The sequence below is a fragment of the Lepidochelys kempii genome, chromosome 9 (genome assembly GCF_965140265.1).
Source record: "Lepidochelys kempii isolate rLepKem1 chromosome 9, rLepKem1.hap2, whole genome shotgun sequence".
Classification (NCBI taxonomy): Eukaryota; Metazoa; Chordata; order Testudines; family Cheloniidae; genus Lepidochelys; species Lepidochelys kempii.
Window position 1 is genome coordinate 89,688,371 of NC_133264.1, and position 26,418 is coordinate 89,714,788.

General features: G+C 41.0%; 1 protein-coding gene across 9 annotated transcripts; it reads left to right on the forward strand.

Moving 5' to 3' along the window:
- Window positions 1-23,629, forward strand: LOC140917793 (A-kinase anchor protein 17B-like). Of its 9 annotated transcripts, XM_073361346.1 has the most exons (8): window positions 1-75; window positions 1,019-1,182; window positions 8,470-8,521; window positions 8,729-9,509; window positions 13,529-13,659; window positions 15,742-15,979; window positions 17,432-18,971; window positions 20,146-23,625. In XM_073361346.1, the coding sequence occupies exons 4-8, from the start codon at window positions 8,742-8,744 to the stop codon at window positions 20,214-20,216; spliced, it is 2,748 nt and encodes a 915-aa protein (XP_073217447.1). In that variant the 5' UTR covers window positions 1-75; window positions 1,019-1,182; window positions 8,470-8,521; window positions 8,729-8,741; the 3' UTR covers window positions 20,217-23,625. The 9 variants fall into 9 exon arrangements, 8 of the variants coding, with proteins under 8 accessions (XP_073217447.1, XP_073217453.1, XP_073217445.1 ...); XR_012160992.1 differs by lacking the exon at window positions 8,470-8,521 and having other exon boundaries at window positions 17,432-19,635; window positions 20,146-23,627; XM_073361352.1 differs by lacking the exon at window positions 8,470-8,521 and having other exon boundaries at window positions 17,432-18,073; window positions 20,146-23,629.
- The last annotated feature ends 2,789 nt before the right edge of the window (window positions 23,630-26,418 follow it).

Below are 26,418 nucleotides of genomic sequence, written 5' to 3' on the forward strand. Positions count from 1 at the left end.
GGGGGGGGAAGAAAGGGGAGGCGAACCCGGAAGTGCATGTGGCCGACGGGGGCTGGCGGAGCGGCGGCCTGAGGGGTAAGAGCGACCGCCGCGCGGGGGCACCGGGCCGCCGCTTCCCGCCCGACCCCAGCGCGGCGCGGTTGGGCCCGGTGGGGCGGGGCCGCCAACTGTGGCAAGCGCTGGGCTGGGGAGCGGGGAGCTGCCGGGGGCCAGGGCCAGGTGCTGTCAGCAGACGAGGGGGTGGTTGGGGGGCGCACCCCTCAGCCGGCAAGGGAGAAAAGGGGGGTAACTCGGGGAGGGTTAAGGACAGGCGCTGCTGAGTCAAAGGGGCGCTTTGGGCTGTCTGGAGCGGGACACGTTTCCCACCCAGGTGAGGGGAAGTGGGTGGGGAGCCCGCCCGTGGACAGGCCCCTGGCTGCAGACACCGTTTTCTACTCCATGCCGTGCGGGCATGCTCGGTGAGATCCGCAGCATGGCAAGCCACCCATCGCGACTAAACCCTTCCAGGGCTGCTAGCACCAGTTCATCCAAAACAAAGCTAGCAGTGGTGGGAAATGGGCCAGCAATGACCCTTGTTTAGACAAGATTTCAGGTAAAAACTCCAAGGAATACAGGGCTGGATCCTGCTCCCACTGACTCAGTGAGAATCCTGCCCATGACTTCAGGTGGAGTAATAATAGACCCATAAATGGCTGGAAAATGATCCCCTTTGCTACAGGACTTCCAGTGGTAGTTTGACTCTAGCAAATAATCTCCCTTCCCTGCCCTTTGACCACTAGCTCAGTGTCTGCTCTGGTGATGATCTCTGAAACTGAAAGACGAGGGTAGCTGTAGTGGTGAAAGCAGAGGTACTCCCTATATCCTCAAAAAGAAAAGGAGGACTTGTGGCACCTTAGAGACTAACCAATGTATTTGAGCATAAGCTTTCGTGAGCTACAGCTCACTTCATCGGATGCTATTCTTATGGGTAACTTTTTATTCTTGTTTGCCCTAGCATCTTTTTTTTTTTTTTTTTAAGTGAATTTTAGTGCTTGTGAAATGTCCTGGCATGATAGCGCTGGCTGTTTCACCAATCTGCCTCAACCCTGACCAGGAGGGACCACCTATGGGAGAAGAAGGGACTTAAGTATCCATGACCCATTCTGACTCTCTGCTGAGCCTGCCTATAGGGTGCTGTTTATGGTATTTGTTGTGGACACTTGTCTTATAGCTGCTAACTGTGACAATTGAATTCATTTCACATATTACCAATGGTCAGGAGTCTGACTTCTATTCCCTGGTAACCCGAGCTGGATTTGAACAGGTGTCCTGTTGGATCAAGGCATTGTCATTATCCTGTGACAATTCCAGTTAATGGATAAAAATATTAATTGTGATTAAAAAATTAATTGCATGATTAATCACACAGTTAAACAATAATAGAATATCATTTAAAAATATTTGTGGATGTTTTCTACATTTTCAAATATATTGATTTCAATTACAACACAGAATACAAAGTGTACAGTGCTCACTTTATATTTGATTACAAGTATTTGCACTGTAAAAAAACAAAAGAAATAGTATTTTTCAGTCCACCAAATACAACTACTGTACTGCAGTCTCTTTATCATAAAAGTTGAACTTACAAATGTAGAATTATGCACAAAAAAACTGCATTCAAAAATAAAACAATGTAAAACTTTAGAGCCTGCAGGTCCACTCAGTCTGATGAAGGGTTATGTTCAATAACGATGCAAAGTAGTGCGGACTGACACATGTTCATTTTCATTATCTGAGTCAAATGCCACCAGCAGAAGGTTGATTTTCTTTTTTGGTGGTTCAGGTTCTGTAGTTTCTGCACCGGAGTGTTGTTCTTTTAAGGCTTTTGAAAGCATGCTCCACACTTCGTCCCTCTCAGATTTTGGAAAGCACTTCAGATTCTTAAACTTTGGGTCCAGTGCTGTAGCTATCTTTAGAAATCTCACACTGGTACCTTGTTTGCGTTCTGTCAAATCTGCAGTGAAAGTGTTCTTAAAATGCCATGTAAATTGCCTGTTCTCACTTTCTGGTGACATTGTAAATAAGAAGAGGGCAGCATTATCTCCTGTAAATGTAAACAAACTTGTTTGTCTTAGCGATTGGCTGAACAAGAAGTAGGACTGAGTGGACTTGTAGGCTCTGAAGTTTTATATTGTTTTGTTTTTGAGTGCAGTTATGTAACAACAAAAAATCTACATTTGTAAGTTGCACTTTCATGACAAAGACAAATTGCACTACAGTACTTGTATGAGGTGAATTGAAAAATACTATTTCTTATCATTTTTACAGGGCAAATATTTGTAATAAATAATATACGCTGATTTCAATTACAACACGGAATATAACATATATGAAAATGTAGAAAAACATCAAAATATTTAATAAATGTCAATTGGTATTCTATCGTTTAACAGTGCAATTAGAACTGCGATTAATCAAGATTAATTTTTTGAGTTAATCTTGTGAGTTAACTACGATTAATTGAGAGCCCTAATTTTTTCCCTACCCCAAAATGTCCAGCATTGAGTGCCTTTAGTGGAATACTCATCAGTCACGTGGATAGAAATAATTTTAACCATAGGTACAATTTACAATTATCTAACTTTTCTTAGAGCAACTTGTATGGACAGTCCCTGTCCCTTGAAACTCTGTCACCATCGAGACCTCTTTTCTAAAACGATTCATCAAATGAATGCTCCTGGCAACTCCAATGCCCTAGATGAACTCCTTATGCTGTTGGAGGAGGGAATTATTTTGACGTGTGCCATGACTGCCACTTACTAAATGTAGTTTTCTTTTAGTACCCATCTCCATAGTATCTAAACCATATCTAAAAACATGACTTACTATTAAAAACAACCCCATCACCTGGGAGTCCATATGCACCAGCAACAACCTGGAACACTTTAGGTATATACTAAAAAAACACATTGAAAGTTGGGGTCATAATCTTTGAGACCCTATTTTTGCCACTACTTGTGGTCGACTGGCTTTCCCCATTCCTCTTCAAGGATTACACTTTTTAGCAGCTTTCTCAATGGAGTGCTCCAGAATAGGTATTGCTTTTTCCCCAGTCATCTCTCACAAGGGGGCAGAAGGCTCTTTCCTGAATGGACATATCACAGTGACCTTGCCTCACAACAATCTGAAATTCAAACATCTCAATCTCTCAGAATACAGAGATAAATCAAACTAAAACCAAGGAGACAGCACATGTAACACATCTAGCCCTGTACAAGGCAAGAATTAAGCTCTCTAGGTACAGTTTGTGCTGCTACAGTGAAATATGTAATAGCTTACATGTCTAGGCTGTGCATCCTTCCTCTCTTTGTTGCAAGGGCAGCCTGTGGGTGAGGCAGCTTCTCCCCTCTCTCAAGAGCTGCCTTCTTCCTCTTGTCCTTTAAGATCCATGAAGATACTTAGGTGTTTAAGTATCAGGTATAGGCACCTAAGTCCCTGCTTTGGCTCCATTGTGACCCACAAAATTTCTGCCAAACCCTGTAGGCGCCTAAACTCACTCAGCACTGAAATTGTCAAGGTAAAAGTTTCCAAGGCACCAAGTTTCTGCCTCTGGGCATCCGCTCTGCTGCCTCCCTCTAAGCAGCCAGACTCCTGTCTTCTGCCTAAACCCCACAGTGATTCACAAACCAGGGGAAGATAGGTGACCAAATGCTTAAATCACATGCAGGGCCTGGTCCAGTAGGTGTACTCAGAGGCCTCCTACTAAACCAGATCCCAATCAGTGTCTCTTCAGTGGAGGTGGTGCTACTGCTACCCACCTTATAACTTTGAGCCTAGTAGTTAGAGCACTCACTGAGGATATGGGAGACTGAGGATCAATTCCCTCCTAATTACCAGAGAGGGAGAAAGAACTTGAACAGGGTCTCCCACCTCTCAGAAGAATGCTTGATCCACTGGGCTGTGAGATTTTCTGATGTGGGGGCTCTCCTGTTGAAGCTATTCCAGTGTGGTTAAATAATGAAAGCATGGCTAGGCCAGGGGAAATGTATCTTGCGTCTCCCACCTCCCAGATGGATGCCCTAACCACCAGACTGCAAGTTCATTTTCACTCTGCCCAATGACTGTTTAAGCCAAACAAGCATCAGAATATCCCATAGCTCAGTCGTTATACCGCTCAGAGGTGGGAGCCAGATATATAAAAACCTCATTTTGTGTAGTGTCAGAAAGGGCATACATAATACCACCAGGTCTTGCTTAGCACTTTTCATCAAAGCACCTCACAAAGCTGAGTAAGTATCATTATCCCCATTCCCCACCCATGGATGAAGCACCTTACCCAGGGCCACCCTGCAGCAAAATTAGGAGTAGAACCCAGGTCATCTGAGGCTCAGTCTAGTGTTCTAGCCTCTGGGCCACACTATCTTCCTGCAGTAGTGTTTTATAGTTGGTATTGGTGCGGGTTAGGACCCTGATGGAAGAGCCAGGTTTGTTTGTCCATTGTTATATTTGGATGATTATCCAAAAACTATATAGTTTTTCTATACTACCTAAAAGAAATACTATTAGACCTGATTTACAGAGGTACTGAGGACTCAACTCCCAGTAAAATAGGCCAATTAGGCCTATTCTAAACTTAAAAAGTTTTGCTTGTATAGCTATATCAGTATACCCTTCTAGTGAAAATGAAGCTAATACCATCAAAAAAGTTCTTTTGATAGTATGGCTTACAGCAGTGGTTCCCAATCTTGTTCTGCCGCTTGTGCAGGGAAAGCCCCTGGCGGGCCGGGCCGGTTTGTTTACCTGCCGCGTCCGCAGGTTCGGCTGTTCGCAGCGCCCAGTGGCCGCGGTTTGCTGCTCCAGGCCAATGGGAGCTGCTGGAAGCGGCGGCCAGTAAGTCCCTCGGCCCACGCCGCTTCCAGCAGCTCCCATTGGCCTGGAGCAGCAAACCGCGGCCACTGGGAGCCGTGAACAGCCGAACCTGCGGACGCGGCAGGTAAACAAACCGGCCCGGCCCGCCAGGGGCTTTCCCTGCACAAGCGGCGGAACAAGTTTGGGAATCACTGGCTTATAGCAATTCAGTGAACGAAATAAGGTGTACTTGCAAAAGCACTTTTATGCTGGTATAGAAATGTCATGGAACGCTTCTAATTGACATTGCTATGCTGTCAGAAGATTCTAGTGTAGACATGGCCTTACTTTTCTGAGGTTTTATTGACCAGAATGTTGCAATTTGTGGGAAAATGGCACATGGTTATGCACTGGACTGTTCTGGATTATATGGCCTGCTGCACCCCACACCTTAGTCTTGTGGAAAATTACATTCTGTGCCAAGGCAAGATGTAGCAAAACGACAGAAAATAGTTTTTTTTAGAAAATAGTAGTTTATCTCAAAGAACACTGGACCAATATAGCTGTGAACACATCAACAGTGTTTGCTTTTTGCAGTAGTTTTGGTTTACGCAATAAATACCTTGGCTCTCTAACAAGAATGGGATTCAGCCTTACCTGTATAATGTACCAAAACTATACACATTTTTAATTTCAGAGATGAATTCCAATACAGTCAGCTTTGCCTGACAAAGCTTTGCTCGGTTCTGATCTAGCACAATTCCTCAATAACAGCAGTGCAGCGCTCCAGCCTCTGTTCTAGATACTGCTCCATGAGAATACTGATCTTTTTACCTGCAAGATCGGGCCCTCATGCTAACTTCTCTAAGAGAGCACGCAAGACCTGCTTCTTTGTTGGTACTCTGATTCACTAGGCCGTTTCTTGCACTGAAGTCTACATCATCTTCAAAGTATACACACTCTGGAGGCAAAGAAGCATTCCAGGAATAATGGCTGCATGGAAGTGCTCTGCTACAATTCTCTTTGGGGTTTTTGAATATTGTTTAAACTGTACAGTCTCTTGAGTTTCTTGAGCCCCTCTTTGTGTATATCTTTCTCTTGGTTTGAGCTGTATCTCTGATAAGATAATAGCTGAGAATTTTTTTTCCAACTGCAGCAAGACCTATGGACCTGATTATATGATCAGGTGCTGGCATTTGTTGTAAGGGATAGAGACACAGGTGGTGGTTTTGCCTACTTTCCTGTTTTCTTTTCCCCTTCCTTGCAATGTGGGTTGTGGAATCTCAGAAGTGAGACAGTTGGCTAAGATTTCCCTGAAAGCTTCTAGCCACTTAAATACTTGATGAAAACCTGAGAAGATTGACGTATCTGTGTTGTGTGTAAAGACTGCACATAAGCTTGGTATTTTAGAAGAAATCATACAAAATATAAGTAAGTCAGAGTTTGTTAAATTCCAGTACAGAGCAGGAAGACAGTTTTGGGAGCCTTGGGGAAGGAACACTTCCTACTGTGTAGAAAAATGGAGGCCCTGGACAATTTTTACAGGGTCTTGCTATTCATCGCTTGGCGGCACCTTCTCGTAGCTCATCTAGGGAATTATTTCTCCACATCCTGTCCAGCAGTCACGCAGTCCATTGCTTTAGTCACTCGCTCTGCAGCTGCTCTCCCACTACTCTGGAGCTGTTTTTCAAGGTTGGGTGACAAATTATATATGTGTTGTTCATTATGATGCTATGGAATCCTCCTTCTAAGGGATCCTGAGTTTATCTTGTTTTTATAGTTTTAAAAATAATGCTAACCAAGTACTGGAAACTTTCAATTTGCATGTTGACAACCATTCCAAATTGGCAAATTTTAGATTGCTGTAACAGTTTGATATTTCCAGCTGCAGTAGAGTTCCATTTCTGGAGAATAACTCCATGCAGTTCTTCTGTTAGAAGGAATTTTAAAAGTGAAAGTTGGATATCCCATTTAAAGATCCTTCATTGCTATTGGATCCCTGAATAGGTCTGTATCTAGGCTTAATTTAATTTTCTCATTGAATCTGGTGAATATCCAAAAATCATTCGCTGAATACCACTGTCATAACATGTGTGATTTCTTCATATTTGCTAAATTTATGGACATGTCTTAAAACATCGTTCCTCAGAGTCCAATCCAGCCTTTCCTGTTTGTATTAACCTCATTCTGAGATCCAGGGTTAATTTTTTATCAATAGTGGCCCCAGTCTTGAGCCCACCTTTATTAATGATTTCTACACCAATCTCTTCACTCCAGGCAGTGTTTTGTTGTTAAACGGTGCTTTTGCATTGCTTCAAGCCTAATCTTCCCAACTGGCTAAGATTGTGTGGTTTATCTGGTAAATTTGGTTGGGTTAAGATCTAGAGCTTGACTAACAGCATTTCTTTCTTGGCATAGATAGATTCTAGCAATATTACATTTCCTTTGAAGTTTGGAATATTCTATAAAAATCCATCTGCATATAAATGTCCGGTCTCCAGAACACTCTCATGAATTCAATTAGGACAACATATTTTGTGCTGTTCATATTGATTTCTGGATTCATCCACATGGATGATTTTATATATTAATACAAGCTAAATTGCAAGCATTTAGACAATATGAGACCGATTTCCCTTGTGTGAATAGATTGTATTACTTTAATGGTAGAGGTTTTAGACGTTTCTTCTCAGTCCTTCACCAGCCACACATTTCAGTGGTATTATTCCTTAGCCAGTATAAGGTTTGTATGTTAGTACAAAGCATTGTGAAATATGTCATTGGGGAAACAATATCTTTTCTTCACTTCCTGCTTCAGGATGTTTATATATAGTTGTAAAGATATAATTAGCATTTCCAGTTTTATTTTTAAGATAAATTATAGATTAAAAAAAAGTTTTAGTCTGATTTAGCGGTTGGTTCAACCAGCAGTAAATTAACCTATTTTTTCCCCTTTGTGAGAAGAGAAGATTCAGTTAGATAAGGAAAGAACTGAAGACAAACTAGTCTGTACAAACTTGTCAGAACCCCGGCCTTGATGGCATCTTGGTGGAATTCCAGAAGGTTACAAGAACAGTTAATAACCAGTTTATTATACCTTTATGAATCAGCAGTGAAGGATAATTTATTAGCACAGAGTGTAAGAACTCATCTTATCTCACTGATTCTGATGCTTAAAAAGGACCCTGAATGATGGATGAACGATCACCTGACTTCCCTAATAAAGATTGCAAAATCCTAGCCGAGGTGCTTGCTGACATATTTCAGTCAAATCTGGTAAAACTTGTCCATCAGAAACAAGGCCATTTAAGAACAGGCTATCCAGCAATTGTGCCAGATTGCTCTTAGATTTGATTAATTTATTCCTGGTCATAATACATAGAGCAAATTATTATTTAGCAATTTATCTAACCTAGTTCAAGTAATGACTGCATTTTTATTTTAATTGGAAAAGAATATTGCTGTTAGGAATGTATTTAAGTTCATTTTTGTTTGGTTACTATTTTTAACTCCTTCCTGTGCTGTTTGTACACTGATGTGGGAGAATGTATTCCAGGGGTTTTGCCTTGACTTACTGATCTCTCTTGAGGCTCTGACAGGCATGTTGCAGTAGAATGTTGACTCTTGTTTTTATATTAGTTTGATGATAGAAAAGCTGGAGTTAGAATCTTTTGATCATACATCTTACTAGGTATGTTTATTCACACAATTTATTTGCGTTATAATTTAAATTATAGACTAGTGTAAATTTACAGTATAATTTTTCTTAATAATTTCCTCTGAATGTTAAATGAAATTATATCCAAAGATAGTCACTTAAATTTTGCAGTAGAGGATATTTTTACCCTTTTTACTCCATGTCTTCTAGCTTAACATGGTTTTAATTATTTTTCTAAAGGGTATTGGACACAATGACAATCACTGTAGTGTATGATAACTCTGAAGCTATGGAGCTCTGTGCTTCTCAGCATCTGTATCTTAAACCAGTAGCAAAACTGACTATCAATGTGGTGTTTCCAGAACACACAGAATCTACTCGATCTTTCTCTAAGTGGGAAGTGATGGACAAGCTGAAGAACATGATTTGTCCAGACCAATTTACTACTGTTAGGGTTTCAAAGAGCACTAAGGATTTCATTCGATTTGAGGGAGAGGCAGAAACTAAAAGGTTGATCCTCACACTTAAGGAAAAACTGCATGGAAAGGTAATAAAACTGAATGGTTTCAAAGATGACTTGCAAGTGATGGCCACCGAGGCACACACTGACTTTCCAACTCCACAAGAGTGGGCATCTTACCTGAATAAAAGAGAGATTACGAATGAAGACCTTACTGAGCAAACCGCTGATATTCCTGATTGCATCTATTTTGAAGGTTTGCCATGCAAATGGTTTGCACTAAAGGGCTCAAATAATGAAAAGCCAAGTGAAGATGTTTTAAGAGTGGTGTTCGAAAGCTTTGGAAAGATCAAGAACATAGATATCCCTATGCTTGACCCTTATAGAGAAGAAATGGTGGGAGGAAATTTAAATAACTTCCTTTTTGGAGGTCTACAGACATTTGAAGCTTTTATCCAGTACCAAGAGTATACGGCTTTTGTGAAAGCTATGGAGTCACTTAGGGGAATGAAGCTGATGTTTAAAGGGGATGATGGAAAAGCTCTGGCATGTAACATGAAGGTAAGCATCACTGGCTATATCTTTTGATACTGCCAATGCTATATTTGCCCAAATACAGTACCATAAAGACTTCCATAGTAGTCAAATATCAGAAACGGTACAGCAGAAAAGTGTAAAATTCCCTGGCCCAACCAAGACTTATCTGCTGAGACTGCCATGAAGGTCATTACTGCTATTTGAAATCTAAAAAAAAAAGAAAAGACAAATTGGGAACTTTTTGCTAGCCAGTGTAAACATTTAAATGATGGATACTTGAGGTGGGAATTTAGACCTGGAGCGCTGCTGTTTGGGAGAGGGAATAGATGGATGGCTCTCACAGCTATTCATGCTCATAGTCCCCCACCTAGCAAATAAAGCTCTGACTTTTTTGCTGGTCCATTCTCACTGAGTTAAGGTTCACAGATGAGCCAGCCACAAGGATGTCTCTTCAGAAGCAGCATTCACTCTGGTTTGTTTGCATAAAGATTTTGGTTTGTATGGATTTGCTGCTTGGTTGAGTATTGTTGACCTCTCAATCCAGATTTTAGTGAAGATTTTCACCCTTTAGTATGACTGTGACCTGGAAAAAGTATTTGCTTGTTGATTTCCTGAAACCTTTTTCTCCACTGGTAAAATAAAAGTGAAAAGTTACCAAGTTTATGAATCAATTAGATGAGCACTGGAGCTGAAAGGAATGCAGTCAAGACTTGGAGGAGTTGTTCTGAAGACATTGGTTTCTGCATTGGTAAACCCCAAGCAGAGTCAGCAATAGCCTTCCTTTCTGCCTTTTTACAAAAAATGTTCACAGTCACTTTGAACCTGTACTAGCAGGATGTATCCTTGCTTCTCTTGGCACTGTGCTTTGATTAAGGTGGATATAGTGAATAATGTTGGAGGATGGATTTGTTTGTGGCATACCCTGTGTCACGCTGTGAAAGGAAATTGGAGAGCTGCATGCTCACAAAAGCTCATAGCTGCTTAGCAGCGTTCATCTAAAAGTCAGATTTAGTCATTGAGATAAGCCTGGTTCCAAGAATTTTGCTCAGCACAAGCATTTAAATTATCTCTGATTCTTGAATATGTAGCAGTCATTACACAGTGGTTTAGAAATCATGCTCCAAATGACTTGGTTTCCCAGCTTGGATAAAATGCTGTTTGCGTGGATGTTTTCTTTTAATGTCACCACAGCATCACATTGAGTTAAACAGTTCTCAACAGACAGTCTCCCCTTCTGTACCAACCAGCCCACCGTAATCCACTGATGGTTTAAAGTCAGGCAAATGCTTGACCAAGAAGATGTGGCTAACACAGTGCACTTAAAATAAGTCAGCCTGTCAGACAGAGGGAATGCAACAGCCAGGAATTCTCCACTGAAAATGCCCAGCCTCCAATCCCCAAAATTGAACATTTACAGGCTGTCAAAGGTGTATTGTCACAGTTTTTGAGCCTCTAATGGCACAAGGTAAGGCGACATTTGTGAGTAATGCTTATGGTAACATTTGAGAACAGGACATAGCTATTCGTGTGAATTCTGCAGGTCATATTCCAGTCTCCTCAGCTAGAAAGTGGCAGAAAGAAACACTCATGTTTCAAATATAATTGTGCAGAAATAGATTAGAGACTTTCTAAGTTGTATAGGCTGTTTGTGTTTTATTTGTGTAAATAAGGTGACCCAGTAGATTGACAGGTTTGTGGTCTTTTTTAGGGCTGTTGATTAATCGCAGTTAACTCATGTGATTAACTCAAAAAAATTAATCACGATTAATCGCCGTTTTAATCGCACTGTTAAACAATAGAATACCAATTGAAATTTATTAAATATTTTGATGTTTTCTACATTTTCATATTGTATTCTATGTTGTAATTGAAATTAAAGTGTATATTATTTTTGATTACAAATATTTGCACTGTAAAAATGATAAAAAGAAATAGTATTTTTCAGTTCACCTCATACAAGTAGTGCAGTGCAATCTCTTTGTCGTGAAAGTGCAACTTACAAGTGTTGACTTTTTTTTGTTACATAACCACTCTAAAACAAAACAATGTAAAACTTTAGCGCCAACAAGTCCATTCAGTCCTACTTCTTGTTCAGCCAATCGCTAAAACAAGCAAGTTTGTTTTCATTTACAGAAGATAGTGCTGCCCTCTTCTTATTTACAGTGTCACCAGAAAATGAGGACAGGCATTTGCATGGCATTTCAGTAGCCGGCCTTGCAAGGTATTTACATGCCAGATATGCTAAAGATTCGTATGCCCCTCCATGCGTTGGCCTCCGTTCCAGAAGACATGCTTCCATGCTGATGACGCTCGTTCAAAAAAAATGTGTCAATTAAATTTGTGACTGAACTCCTTGGGGGAGAAATGTAAGTCCCCCTGCTGTTTTACCCGCATTCTGCCATATATTTCATGTTACAGCAGTCTCGGATGATGACCCAGCACATGTTGTTCATTTTAAGAACGCTCTCACTGCAGATTTGATAAAATGTAAAGAAGGTACCAATGTGAGATTTCTAAAGATAGCTACAGCACTTGATGCAAGGTTTAAGAATCTTCAGTGCCTTCCAAAATCTGAGAGGGATGAGGAGTGGAGCATGCTTTCAGAAGTCTTAAAAGAGCAACACTCCGATGCGGAAACTACAGAACCCGAACCACCAAAAAAGAAAATCAACCTTCTGTTGGTGGCATCTGACTCAGATGATGAAAATGAACATGCGTTGGTTGCATTGCTTTTTTCAGTATCATAGAATATCAGGGTTGGAAGGGACCTCAGGAGGTCATCTAGTCCAACCCCCTGCTCAAAGCAGGACCAATCCCCGATTTTTGCCCCGATCCCTAAATGGCCCCCTCAAGGATTGAACTCACAACCCTGGGTTTAGCAGGCCAATGCTCAAACCACTGAGCTTTGGATTGTTATTGAGCAGAACCAGCAGTGCAAGTAGGCTGGTACGCTCCTGTACGCCATACTGGCAAGCTATTTATAGCCAGTACAGCATACCCCAAAAAACACAGCAGCAGGAGAGAGCTGGGGGCTCTGCTCCTTTCCCCGCTGGGAGGGGCAGCAGCGGGGAAAGGAGCATAACGCCAGCAGCTCCTCCAGTGGCTCTACTGCTGACCCCCAGTGTCACACTGCCCCTCCCCCCCCAGCCCTGTCTCTGGCGCAGCAGCAGGAGGAGGACAGAGCCCCCACCCCAGCCTTCACTCCAGGTACCATGGGATGGATGTGGGGAGGGGACGGGGAGAGCATGGGGGCCCTGGGCTGGGAGGAGTCACAGAGGGAGGTAACATGCTCCCCTTAGCTGGTGCGCCGGCCCCCCCCCCCCCCCCCCCCGTACTGGTAAGACATGGATTTTACTTGCACCACTGAGAAGAACCCATCAGCATGGACGCATGTCCCCTGGAATGGTGGTTGAAGCATGAAGAGACATATGAATCTTTAGCGAATCTGAAATGTAAATATCTTGTGACACCGGCTACAACAGTGCCATGAGAATGCCTGGTGTCACTTTCAGGTGATGACGTAAACAAGAAGCGGGCAGCATTATCTCCTGCAAATGTAAACAAACTTGTTTGTCTGAGCGATTGACTGAACAAGAAGTAGGACTGAGTGGACTTGCAGGCTCTAAAATTTTACTTTGTTTTACTTTTGAATGCAGTTTTTTTTTAATACATAATTCTACATTTGTAAGTTCAAGTTCATGATAAAGAGATTGCACTACAGTACTTGTATTAGGTGAACTGAAAAATACTATTTTTTTTGTATTTTTACAGTGCAAATACTTGTAATCAAATATAAAGTGAGCACTGTACACTTTGTATTCTGTGTTATAACTGAAATCAGTATATTTGAAAAGGCAGAAAACACCCAAAAATATTTAAATAAATGGTATTCTGTTATTGTTTAACAGTGCGATTAATCGCATGATTAATCACAATATTTTTAATTGCGCGATTAATCATAATTTTTTTAATTGCTTGACAGCCCTAGTCTCTTCATCATTCATGAACAATCCTGCCTTCTAATTCTGTTTCTTCTGGAACAGGTGACTTTTGATACAACCAAACATTTCAGCAAAGGAGCCATCAAAAAGAGAAGGCTGGAAAGACAAAAGCTGCAAGAGCTAGAGCAAGAAAGAAAAAGGGAAAAAAAGAAAGAGGAAGAGGAGGCTGCAAGGTGAGAAACTTGTTTTGAAGGAGTGTTCTACTTTCTTTACATTTACTCCACATCTTGCTCCCAACAGAATCTCAAGAGAGGAACACCCAATACAATAGCCCCAAACCTAGATAATGTTAAGGGTTAGATAATGTTAAAATGAAAGCTGAATATTGTCTAATTCATATGGTGTAACAAAACAAAAAAAAGCATAGTATCTTCAATTATGTAGGTGTCACATAAACGGAACTAGATTAAGAGAAAAAAGAACAGGAGGACTTGTGGCACCTTAGAGACTAACAAATTTATTTGAGCACAAACTTTCGTGAGCTACAGCTCACTTCATCGAATTAAGAGAGGAGTAGTAGACCTACACAGTGTATAGAAAAAGGGGATTGTGATTGGAGAAGTGGTCTTGAGCTGTCTAGACATCTGCCAGACCCTCTCAATTAAAAACACTATGTGCCCTTGTTGCTCCCTCTCCTGTATCTCTCCTCTTACAGATCCAGGATTTGTTTTTCTTTCAGTCACTCTAGTAATCTATCAAACTCTGTTTAAAAGTTTGTTTTAAACTGTGTGAAGACCTAAGGCAGGGATCGGCAACTTTTGGCTCACTGCCTGCCAGGGTAAGCCCCCTGGCGGGCCGGTGTGTTTACTTGCCGTGTCCACAGGTTCAGCCGGTCGTGGCTCCCACTGGCCATGGTTTGCTGCTCCAGACCAATGGGGGCTGCGGGAAGCGGCATGGGATGTGCTGGCCATGGCCTGGAGCAGTGAACTGTGGCCAGTGGGAGCCGCGATCGGCCGAACCTGCGGACGTGACAGGTAAACAGCCCCCCCACCAACGGGCTTACCCTGGCAGGCCATGGGCCAAAGGTTGCTGATCCCTGGCCTAAGGAGTCCTTTCTGCAGTGGAAATGTAGATCGGTAAATAGCTGAGACAAGATCAGCCCAGGAAGGTGGCAAATCATCCTCCTGGCCATGTTTCCAGTGGCTGAACATATGGTTACAGAAATGTATTGACTGCTCAAAGATTAAAGGTAAATCTTAGATCAGTTGTATTACTCAAAGCGGTCCTCACCAGATCACTAACAATGTGCCCTGTAGTGGAAAGGGCAGCAAAACAGCATATTTTAACAGTTTTAACAGCGAGGGTAGCCTACGGTCAGTTTGGATATGTGCTTAATCATAGAATCCTAGATAGGTAGGGCTGGAAGGGACCTGAGGAAACCCAGGGAGCCGGTTGGCATCTTGTTTGTAGTATTTCATGATTGCTGTAACACCACAAAGTAGTGGTGTCATGCACCCTAGCTGTGTCCTGAAGTAAAATTAATATACAGTATAGAACATAGGAAGGATTCCACATGCCTCAGCCTTGGCTGGAGAGTCCCAGTGTGTAAGCGATCCCTCCTCATTGCTATTATCTTGAAGGCAGTGTTGTCAGATGTATCTGAACTATCACACTGTATTAAGTTCCTACTTCTATAGGGAGTGTTTAGCATTTACCCTATCTGCCACTGGAAATTATTCCATGAATATATCCATTGATGTAGAAACGAGAGTCGAAATGCTAAATCTAGCAACTCTGATGCAATATCTCTAAATCTATCACCAAATTTAATACCCATATTACTTGAATTTTTCTTCAAAATATTTAGTTTTTATACATTGACTTCTAGGACAGTTTTGTGTGCATAAGGAATGCAGGATTAGGTCCAAAAGTTTGTGAACCTTAGTTATTGGTGTTAACTGAAGATGAAGGAGAAGGGGGCAAATCATTCTCTAGCTGTGACCTGGAAGAGACTATAATATGAACAACCTCTGTGTTCTTTAGCGAGAGGTAGATTATTATTAGAAGAGTCTTAAGAGTACAAGAGAAACTCAAACTGTCCTAAATCTTTGCATCTATTGGATGTATGTTGGTTGTATGCCATTAACTTTAAAACGTGCTACCCTAGGCACAAGGATTTCTTGATTGTAACAGCAAATGGATTCCTAGCATTGAGTCACTTGCTGTTAGCACACTAAAATCCTACTTTTCACCCTCCAGGGGTTAACATGTAAAATGAGTGTCATCTAAATTGTCCCATATTAATAATTACCTAGAAAAAGACGTGATGATGAAAAAAATGCTCGAGAAAGAAAAAGGAAGGCTAAGCTCAAGAGGAGAGAACACAGGCAGATAGATCGGGATGAGAAACGCCCAAGAAAGCAGCAGAAGGTAACAGCTGAAGAAGAGCAGTGGCCAGAGAATATGCCTGAATGGGAAGAGAGGAAATATCTACTAGCTCAGAGAAGAGTGGAGTCTATAAGGCTGCTTACCGTGCTGTTAAGCCGAGTAAAAGTAAGAATATTTTTAAAAAATATTCTGTTTTAAAGGATGTTTAGTAGAGCTTGAAAAATTTACCAGAAAGCTGATGGCCAGAGGCTGATGAGAAGGATGACTTGGAGTTGGGGAAATGCTAGCAAGGCCTAATAGCAAACCCCTAGTGATAATCTAGCCCTTCTTCACATATGAATATAAGGGAAAAGGTGTTGGGATTCAGTCCCTGCTTGAGGCTTCATCTTTTGGATCAGTCTCTGTCCAGTAGGTGTCTGGTAAATTGAATCAGTTCCCAGGTTCTCATTGTCATGTTGAAAAGAAGAAAGGCTACTTCTATTATAATCCTGCCCCAGCATCCTGTGAGATAGTCTCTGCTATTTTTGGGCCCTCTTGTCCCATAAATAGCTCCAGTTATTGCCCTGCTGCTCAGAGCTTCCCCAACAGCAGAGTAAAATTGACATGCATCCTGTCAGTTTCACTGCTGCCCAGGGAATACAGCATATCCAAAGTAAGGCTAACACACCTTTTGTCAGTTTCACTCTGCTGATGCTTTGGGATAATCAGAGCAAGAGAGGCAGTACTGGAGGTGTTTGTCTACCTGCTCACTGTATTGATTTGTATTTGAAGGATTATCTTCTTAGCTACATGGACTAGAAACTTTTTAAAATGAAAGCTTAAATACTGCAGTAATTATTAATGTAGGCTACATCACTTGCCAGGGAAAGCTTACTACTGGCCACTGACAAGTGGATTTTTTTCAACCCCTGATGTTTAATATTTCTTACAGTACTTAGGAACCCCCATCAACAAGCACCTGCTAGAGGCCACACCAGCCAATCTGTGTGAGTTAGTGCTCTTTAAAACTAACTGGCAGCAGAACATTTTAAATTCTTTAGAAGGTGCGGGTGTCTTAAACAAACCTTTTTTAAAGGGTGAGGAACTAGCCAGAAAAGATTTGGAGAGAGATGTAGGGCCTTTTAATCCCTTGGTTACATTTGCAGCTGTTACAAAATAGTGTAATTTAAAGCAGTTTATCTAATAATTCTTAGATAAGATATTCAATTTACAAAAGTGCAGCACTTTACTTTAGCGGAATTAGCAAAGTTAGTGCCATGCTATAGTCAAAGTGGGTGAATAAAATGATTTTTGTAGTGGATGCAAATCAGGTAAAAGCAGCAAGGTTAGCTCAATATAGCCAATGACTTTTATTGAAAGGGCAAATATTCTAGCTAATTAATCCTGTGACATAGTGAGTACCCTCAACTTTCACAGAAAAGCTGCAGAACCTTATATAATCATGGCCTGCATTAGATACAGTAGGTCAGATTCTGCCGTTATACCTGGACAGCTGCCCTGACTTGAGCAAAATTGCACTGCCTGTAAGTTAGTTCACAATTTAGCTTGGTATAGTTTCGCTACAAATTTTGTCTGTTACATTCATATTGTAATTTTTCTCTTTGATTTTATTTAAAGGATTTTGCACAGTTGACCGGCCAAAAAGTGGAGCCCTTGCTGCACCCTGAAGATATAAGAAAGGATTGCTTTCCTGAGACAGAGTTACAAAATGCAGACAGAGCAGAGCAGAGAGAATCCCATTATCTTCTACACAAAAAACTGAAGGATAAGAAAAAATTTAGGAGTCAGTTCTTCCAAACGGTTAACACCTCTTTTAGTGAGGAAGAGGTGCCAACTAATCTGCCTGCATCACCTTGTCATCTTGTAAGAACGATCTTAAATGATCCAACTGCAACAGCAAGCACTGGTAAATTAACTGGCAGGGATGATTACAGCTCCTCTGACGGTGGGTCTTTACAGATTACAGTTACTCAAGACTGCAAGGTTATAGAATCTCTTGAGAGAGAGGACTTTCCCCCTTTGAAGACATTACACTCTGGAAAAGTGTCTGGTACAGGGTACTGCAAAAAGCAAAAGATTTATGAAACTGATGAGTTTATACATTATTTATTAAACTATTATCAAACTCCAAGCTACGCACGTGTCTGCCTAGAGCCAAAAAGCACCATTAGCAAGTCTTGGTGGCAGAGGATAGTGTCTGATAATGGGAATGGCTTTCAGATCAACTTGAAGAACAAATACGGGCAACGCTTTACAGAAGTGAGTTTTGTACAAAACCTTGACAAGGGAAATTGTAGCGGGGATGATAATTATAGATGGGAGATCACAATTCGGAAATCTGAGCCTACAGAGAGTGTGTCAAAAAACAAGGCCTATGCTGGAGGGTTTACAAAAAAGTTCCAAGTACAGTGGAATGATTCACTTGACATTGCTAACTTACCATATGCTGAATTTAAAAATTCTTCTTTTGGAAGCATTAATACTAGTCATGATAAAGAATCCAATCAAGACAATAAAAGAAGAGTAGTTGCCCCACCATATAAACCCTCAGGCTCTGCATACAAATTAAAGGATTTAATGGAAGAGATCAGTAGTGATTCTGAGTATTTCAGTGAGGCAAAGAGAACAGAAAGAAGATATAAAGATGTTTACAGTGATGGCAATAAAGCATGCTCCCTCCCAAGAGAGATGGAGAGAAAATTCCTTGTCTGTGTTAAAAATGTAGGTCAAAGTTATTCAGAAAATGAATCCAGCAAATGTAGCTTCTGTTCAAATTCTACCCATGGTGGCTTGACAAAGCAGTGTAGACATAAGCTTAAAAAATCATTCAAGAGGTGCAGTAGTAAATTGAGACACGAAGGGCGAAAAAGTGAGTGGAAATCCAATGAAGAGGTGATAAATACCCACAAAAAGAAGAAAAAGAGAAAAAAGCTCTCCCCTAACATTTTACCTGATGAACATGGCTTCTCTGAAATGGATAGTTGGAGACGGTTGGAATCTCTAAAAAAGATACAGAGAAAATGTAGCAAAATGTTTCACCATAAGATGAAATTCAAAACACTTCATGTGATGGCAGCAGCATCATCAAAAGATGCCATTCATACTGATGCCATTCATACTGATGCCTCTCTGCTGCAGAGATCTCGCCAAAGGGCAGGTGAGGTGGGGGAAGTGAAATAGAACCAAGATGACACTCCTCAATTTGACAGGTTTAAGGATTCTGTGCAAAATTATGGTTACTGACACAATCACTCTGGCAGTCAAGCTCACCTAACTGTTGAAAGTAGTTTAGAAGGAGGAGACGCTGATTCCTCTGACACCTAAAGGACTTGACAGTCTGTTAGTTCAGCAGCACTCTTTGGGGTGGGAGCCTGGACCACAGCACCATGCCTGGGCCCTGCAGGGTGCCTACTTGCATTTGAGTGGCTGTGAGAGTATGCTGTAGTTACACCCCTGTGCAGGGCTCCTGTCTTTATGCACCTAAGCAGCCAGGTTAAAAGTGGCCTGGAGATGATACCTTTGTCTAGGTACTGCTTCTCCTGGTGGCAGAAGCCACCGTCATTCTTATTTATCCTGGACCTGGGAACCTAAGAAATTCTGCTGCTGAAGTGAAGCAAGAAGAGGCTCCCAAGGACTTGGTCTAAGGTTTAAATTAATAAAAGGGGAGAGCGAGGGACCAATCAGCTCCCCTCCTTCTCTGGCTGGCTAATAGATGAGAGCCTTTGGAGGAGGGGCCATCCTGCATTTCCACAGTATCTGCTCCCCCCATGCCTCTGGGACTGTCCCAATCACTGCCATCAAGTTTCTACCTGTTGAGCTGGGTGAGTTGCAGTCTTCTCTTGGCAGTGAAAGATTTGCAAAGAACTATGTAAAAGCTGAATAGTAGTATTTGTCCACCAAACTGGCTGGCAGTGTATCTATCGCAAATATATGCCTGTCTTGTTACACTTGTTAAGATTTGTTGGGGATAAATTGTGCACAACCACCAGCTCATCACATTTTGGAAGGAGAATATGTGCAATTCTGAAGATCAGTAAAATAATGTGGTGGCTAAAATTACAGTTCTAGAGACACATTACTATAGAAAAATTAACTGGGAAAGAACACCGCGTTCAGCACAGGTGGGGATGAAAATATTGTTTGAACTGACTGAGGCACTATACAATTGGCCTTCTGATCTCCCAACAGGAATGAAATAATTCTCCCTTTTGGCTTTCCCCTTTGAATCTTGATTCAGTCTATTATGCTTTAGCTACAAGACTGCATCACTCCAGCATCTTTTTTCTGGGAAAATCTCCTTCAAATAACTTATTTTTTCTCCTTATCTACAGGAGATGAGAGGAAATTAACACTGAGGAAAGAGATGGATGCAGATGTTGGAGGATGTCTTGTTTCCTGTTGAGTTAACAAATCCATGCTCTGATGCTGTCTGTGGAGCAGAACCCAAAAGAGAATGCTAATTAGTTGCTAGCTAATGGCAATGGGACTTTGAAGCTGCTCACAAAAGCTTCTACCCCGGCTCTCCCCCCAAAAAGGCCTTTTATATGGCTCTAAGAAGTGAACTGTAAGGCCAGGTCTTTAGTGATTATAAGCAGTCTAAGATCGTCTGTTTTGTTTAGACTCCTTTAATGCATGCTGGAGCGGTAGGACAGTGAAACAATCAAGTTAGTATAAGCTCCAAAAATAGAATCTGTAAGGATTTGGCATTGATATGAAACAAGACCAAAGCTATTGTGAACCAACTGCTGAGAGTTTTGAAGCTTAATGGGTTGAAGCCTCTGAGTGGCACCCAGCTAAGTCCAGGGGAGCCATAAAACATTTGCATTCTGGTATCTAGTAATTATTATACAGTTGAATTGATTGTGCACAAACCACTTATACACAGATGGAATAAATCTTTTAAGTACCCATATATTCAGAGTGCCTCCTCAGTCATATTGTTAATATGATGGGATGGCAAGAGGGTGGGGTATGGCAACCTTGCAATTCAGTTGTCGGGAGAGGGGTGGGGGGTGAAAACTTGCACAGTGTATTTCTAAATTTGAGAAAATACACCCTAGTACATTTTAACCTTCTCCGAGCAGCTACACTGAGAGAGTTCCTCAGCATTCCGTTAAAATTCTAGGAATGAGCCAGAAAACTTGACATTTTCCTGGGCTGATCTAAATCATTACACTGCCACTACATTTAGCATTCCTGAGATGTTGAGTGAGGATATTCCAAACAAAGCTCTAAACGTTGAACAATGAAAGGAGATGATTTCAGCATGCTGACCATCAGCATGAAAGGTTACCTTCAATACAGGGTGAAAATTGCTTGCAGGATTTCTAAGACGGGCCTTTCTGGAGGCACAAGCAGTGAGACAGCTACTTAGTTTAAGGTAGCTTACAGATAATTCCCAGAGAAGACTTCATTTTCAAAACGTTGCTAACTTTTATAAATCTCTGCTGCATGGAGACATGTGAAAATGCAGACTAGAAGCTTGACCTAGTATCTACATTTATTCAGTTCTCTCTCTTTAGCAGATAGCCACAGCTGCTCTTGGACAAAGTCCCTCATGAAGATGTAGATGGAAATGGAACAGATTCTGGTCTGAATTTAGACCAACATACTTACTGTTTCAGGTTTCATTTTAGTATGCTTTATTACATGTCAAGATACTAAATGTAATGTAGCTGCCTTCATTACACAGCATATCATTCATGTTTGTAACCTCTGCTCTAATAAAGTAGTCGTAAAAATGTTTGCAGTTAATCATTCATGTTATATTGTGTTTCCCACCGCATTGTTCAATAGTGGTGACTTCTGCAGCCTTCTAAGCCAGGTTTTACCCCAGTCTATTTATTGTTAAAAACATGTTCATATGTTGAGTGCCTTTTTCAGGTTCACAGTAATCAATGACAAATGGTTGCTACTCAATCTACTGTTATGTATAACACCTTTTTGGTTGAAGACAGCTTCTTGCTGAGAATATCGTCTATATACTTTGGAAAATGTATCATCCCCCCCCCTGCTTTTTAAATAGTTGTAATGAAGACCAACTATTGCAATTGTTTACCATGTAAATATCTCTGTTCCACTGTAGTGGCATAAGTGTTTTTCCTCTATGCAATATTTACAGCCACAAAAAGCAAACTTTTCCCCCACTGATCCTGAAATGGCTATTTATGTACATAGGCTTAGGCACATTGCATTATATAATTCACACACTTACAGGTAAGGAAGTGACTTTATCTAGAACTGGAACGAAATATTTCTTAAGTGTAATTTTATGATGGTTTTGCACCATGCTGTCGTCCTACTTAAAAGCAAATAAATATATTGATTCTATACTTGCTTTTTGCACCACCTAGATTCATTTACAAACAAGCAAATCCTGAATTTAAAATGTCCAATTTAGATAATAAAACACAAATAAAGTGAATAAAATGTAATATGTGCACTTTAAAATGAAAATGCCAATCTGATTGGTTTTACTTCATCATATTAAGATATGAAATAACTTTAGACATAATTTCAGCAAACTCTTTCCTTAGTAGTTTATAGATTGAATTGTTTAGATCCTACCCCCAGGTATTTTTTATTATTAATTTCCTTACCTTTCTTCCCAGACACACATTACCTGAGCCCCTGTAGTTTCATATTTTGGACTGTTCAGCATGATTTGTTTCATGGGTCAATATTTATTTACATTACTTTTGTAAAATAACTACAGAATTTTCTAAGACTTTGCTTTTAAACTTAAAAAAAAAGAACTGTTGGTGTTTTTTGGTTAAACTTGTATATTGAGGTTGCTCAGAAATAAGATGTAATGTCTTAATTATGAAAGTTAAAGAATAAAATGTATTTTTATTTTATGTAAATCTCTTAAATGTTAATGTATAATATATTAAACTATGAAAAGTAACTTTCAGGTGTCTAATGATCAGGCACGCATGACAGTTGCTTATATAATTCCATTAGTTATTTGTATTGCATTAGTGCCTATCTATACTAGGATCCCAATCTGCTAGGCCCCGTATAAACAAAGAACAAAAAGATGGTCCCTGTCCCCAAAGAGCTTACAATCTCAGTAAGATACTTGCATGAAATAGTTAGAATACTTGTACTCCTGTTACAAAATGGGCATTAAGGACCAGATGCTGAGGGTTTGCCACTCACTACTGTAGTCAGGTGGAGTTTCCACTATTCAGCACTTCCCTAACAATGGTGTGTTCTACTGCATAATTACTGTAATAGCCAGGGTACTTATCCCGCAAAGATTTACATATGTTTAACTTTACATGCCATGAGTAGTCACACTGAAGTCAATTGGACTACTTAGAGTGTAATGTTAGGCACAGGTATAAGTCGTTTTAGGACAGCTGCCTAAAATGTGTTAGCAAGATCATAGCCCAGTTTAAGGCTAATACACCATGTTACACAGTACCTGGCTAGTGGGTTGTGCCTCAGGTATGCTTAAGGTCAAATCCTGAAAGGGTAAAGTCAGTGGAGATTGTAGCTGATCAGGCCCTTTTTAGAAGTGGAAATGAACCAAGCGCATTACATACTTGCCCAACTTGCTTTGAAATAAAGCTAGTCACGTACCAAAACAACCAAATGTGTTTGGTACATAAATAATGTGATTTGAGATCGGGAGTTCAATAAACCTGAAGGACAAAAATGCTTAGTGTGGTTCTGACAAACACCTGCAAAGGTGTGACTGGAGTACTCCAGGACCAAGCAGACAGCTGCTCTCCACCTGTATTGTAACCTCTATTGCAACAAGCAGCACTCAATTCCTCAGGGGGAGAGCTGGTGTTCAGCTACAGGAGAAGTGAGAGAACCTGTCTTCCGCAAACCCCCACTTACCCTTCTTGGACAGCTCTACTTGAATTGTCAGTTTAAATTTCCAGCAGTTGCTGCATATTATGGTACAGCAAGGCAGCAGGTGTAATAAATGAGACAATTAAAATTAGTTTTTAAAATGCATTTGGGTGGGTGAGGTAATATTTTTTTATTGGACCAACTTTTGTTGGTGAAAGACAAGCTTTCGAGCTTACACAGAGCTCTTCAGAGCAGGTCTGGAAACCTAGCTCAAAGTGTCACTGCTAAATCTGTTCCACCTTGTATAGCTGTGACAGTTAGTTTCCTAGCCCTGAAGAAGAGCTCTGTGTAAACTTGAAAGCTTGTCACTCTCACCAACAGAAGTTGGTCCAACAGAGGATGTTGCCTCACCTACCTTGTCTGTCTACTATCCTATGACTGACAAAGCTACAACTCACCACCGTGTATTTTAAAACCAAGAAATATGATCTAAGAATAGTGTTATTTTTACTGCATTTCTGCACGGCTTGAGGAGACATCTCCTTTTAACTTTCATACTAGCTCTGAAAGAATGTCGCGTGGCTCAAAGGTAGGTGAATCCATAGAAAGAGAATTTAACCTTTGCCTTCATTTTTCCAGGTAAGATGATCATGTCGCCCTTATGAGGAGCAGCCTAGGTATTGAAAAAAAAATGCAAAAGAAAGGAGGCCTAGAGGTGTGAAAAAGCACCAAGGCTCCACTTGTTTGAAAAAGGGAAAACTTAGTCATATCTAGGAAGTAAGGCTGATTATGGGTGTGGCATTTAGCACTCATTTACTAGACAAAATTTTACATAAATTTCCCCACTTGTATCCATAGAATCATAGAATATCAGGGTTGGAAGGGACCCCAGAAGGTCATCTAGTCCAACCCCCTGCTCAAAGCAGGACCAATTCCCAGTTAAATCATCCCAGCCAGGGCTTTGTCAAGCCTGACCTTAAAAACCTCTAAGGAAGGAGATTCTACCACCTCCCTAGGTAACGCATTCCAGTGTTTCACCACCCTCTTAGTGAAAAAGTTTTTCCTAATATCCAATCTAAACCTCCCCCAAATGACTAATGTAAGAATGACTGGCAAGATTTCTTTATCAATGATTTAACAACCACTCTCTGGGTTGGTTTAGGTAGTAGAAAAGAGGAAAGAAATAATCCAGGTCCTTTCCTCATGACCAAGTACCATTTGACAAACATTTGCCTTGCATTCAGACTCTGCCACTTTATGTTGATTTAACAAACTGGTATCAAATTGTGCGTACAGAGTACAAGGGGCAAAATGCTGAAGGGTAGCAGGTTACAAATTGAAATCATAGCACACAACCTACTGGAAGATCTAGTAAATATAAGGATTCAGCTGTAAATCCCCTTTCATCGTATAGATTTTTAAAAAAAATCCAAACACTCTAAACCAGTGGTTCCCAAACTTGTTCTGCCGCTTGTGCAGGGAAAGCCTCTGGCAGGCCGGGCCGGTTTGTTTACCTGCCGCGTCCGCAGGTTTGGCTGATCACGGCTCCCAGTGGCTGCAGTTCGCTGCTCCAGGCTACTGGGAGCTGCTGGAATCAGTGCGGGCCAAGGGATGTACTGGCCGCTGCTTCCAGCAGCTTCCTTTGGCCTGGAGCAGCGAACCGCGGCCACTGGGCGCCGTGATCGGCCGAACCTGCAGACGTGGCAGATAAACAAACCAGCCCGGCCCACCAGGGGCTTTCCTTGCATAAGTAGTGGAACAAGTTTGGGAACCGCTGCTCTAAACAATGCACAAACATCAAGCCTTTCAGCCCTACCTCAGTCTTGTGTGACTTCTTACATAACTTTTGCTGTGAACATTCATTACTGAAGCATATTTTCTTACATAAAGAACTTAAAGTAATGCCTAGTTACAGATAATTAGATAAGGGGTAGATTCAAAGCCTCTGGAGGTTTATGGACTTTACACAGCAGCTGGTAGTGAACCAAGGCTGCTTGGAGATGAGACTAGGTAGGTTTTTTTCTTTTTCCAGAATTCTACAGCTCTCTCTATATTATACATGCCCACAGCAATTCCGTCCCCATTCCCCGACAGTTCAGACTAGGGTGATTATTGGAAAGACTCAACAACTGCTATTCTGCACATGATGCTCTGCTAATATGAAATCTGTTAAATTACCTGGTGTGTTTCTTAGTGCTTAGTCACAGTAGCTGATAATGGTTGGAAAAGGGGATTAAGCCACAGCAAATGCAGATATAGTTTGTTTGTCCATTGCCCCTAGCCCTGTGTTTAGAAAGAGAAAACATCAGCCACTTTATGAAGCAACTCTCTCTTCCCTCCTCTCCCTTCCCCAGCAAAAATTTGTAACATCCCTTCATTTCTTACAGCAGGCATTGTCTTTACTAGAAGCGGTACCTTACCCATACCACAACATTGTACACTTTCTTCCTTCTGTTAAATTGCCTTCATTTTGCATTAGATGGATCAATTCTTAAATAAGTGCTTAGTTCCTCAAAGCACTTTACAGAGTGAGGGTAAGTATCATCTCCATTTTATAGACATGATAACTAAAGCACAAGTGTTACGTGACTTGTGTAAGGATCTAAAGAGAGTCAATAAGTCAGGTTTCTGCATCCAATCCTAGACCAAACTACTTTTCATGGACAGTACATTACACTCTTAGGATGCTAGTCACAAAGCTTGTTCTCATGTACACCACCATTCAGGTGCTTTTATAATTCTGTTGCAGATACCCCCATGCTGGAATTTTGTCAATTCACATGTGCCAAATGTAGAAT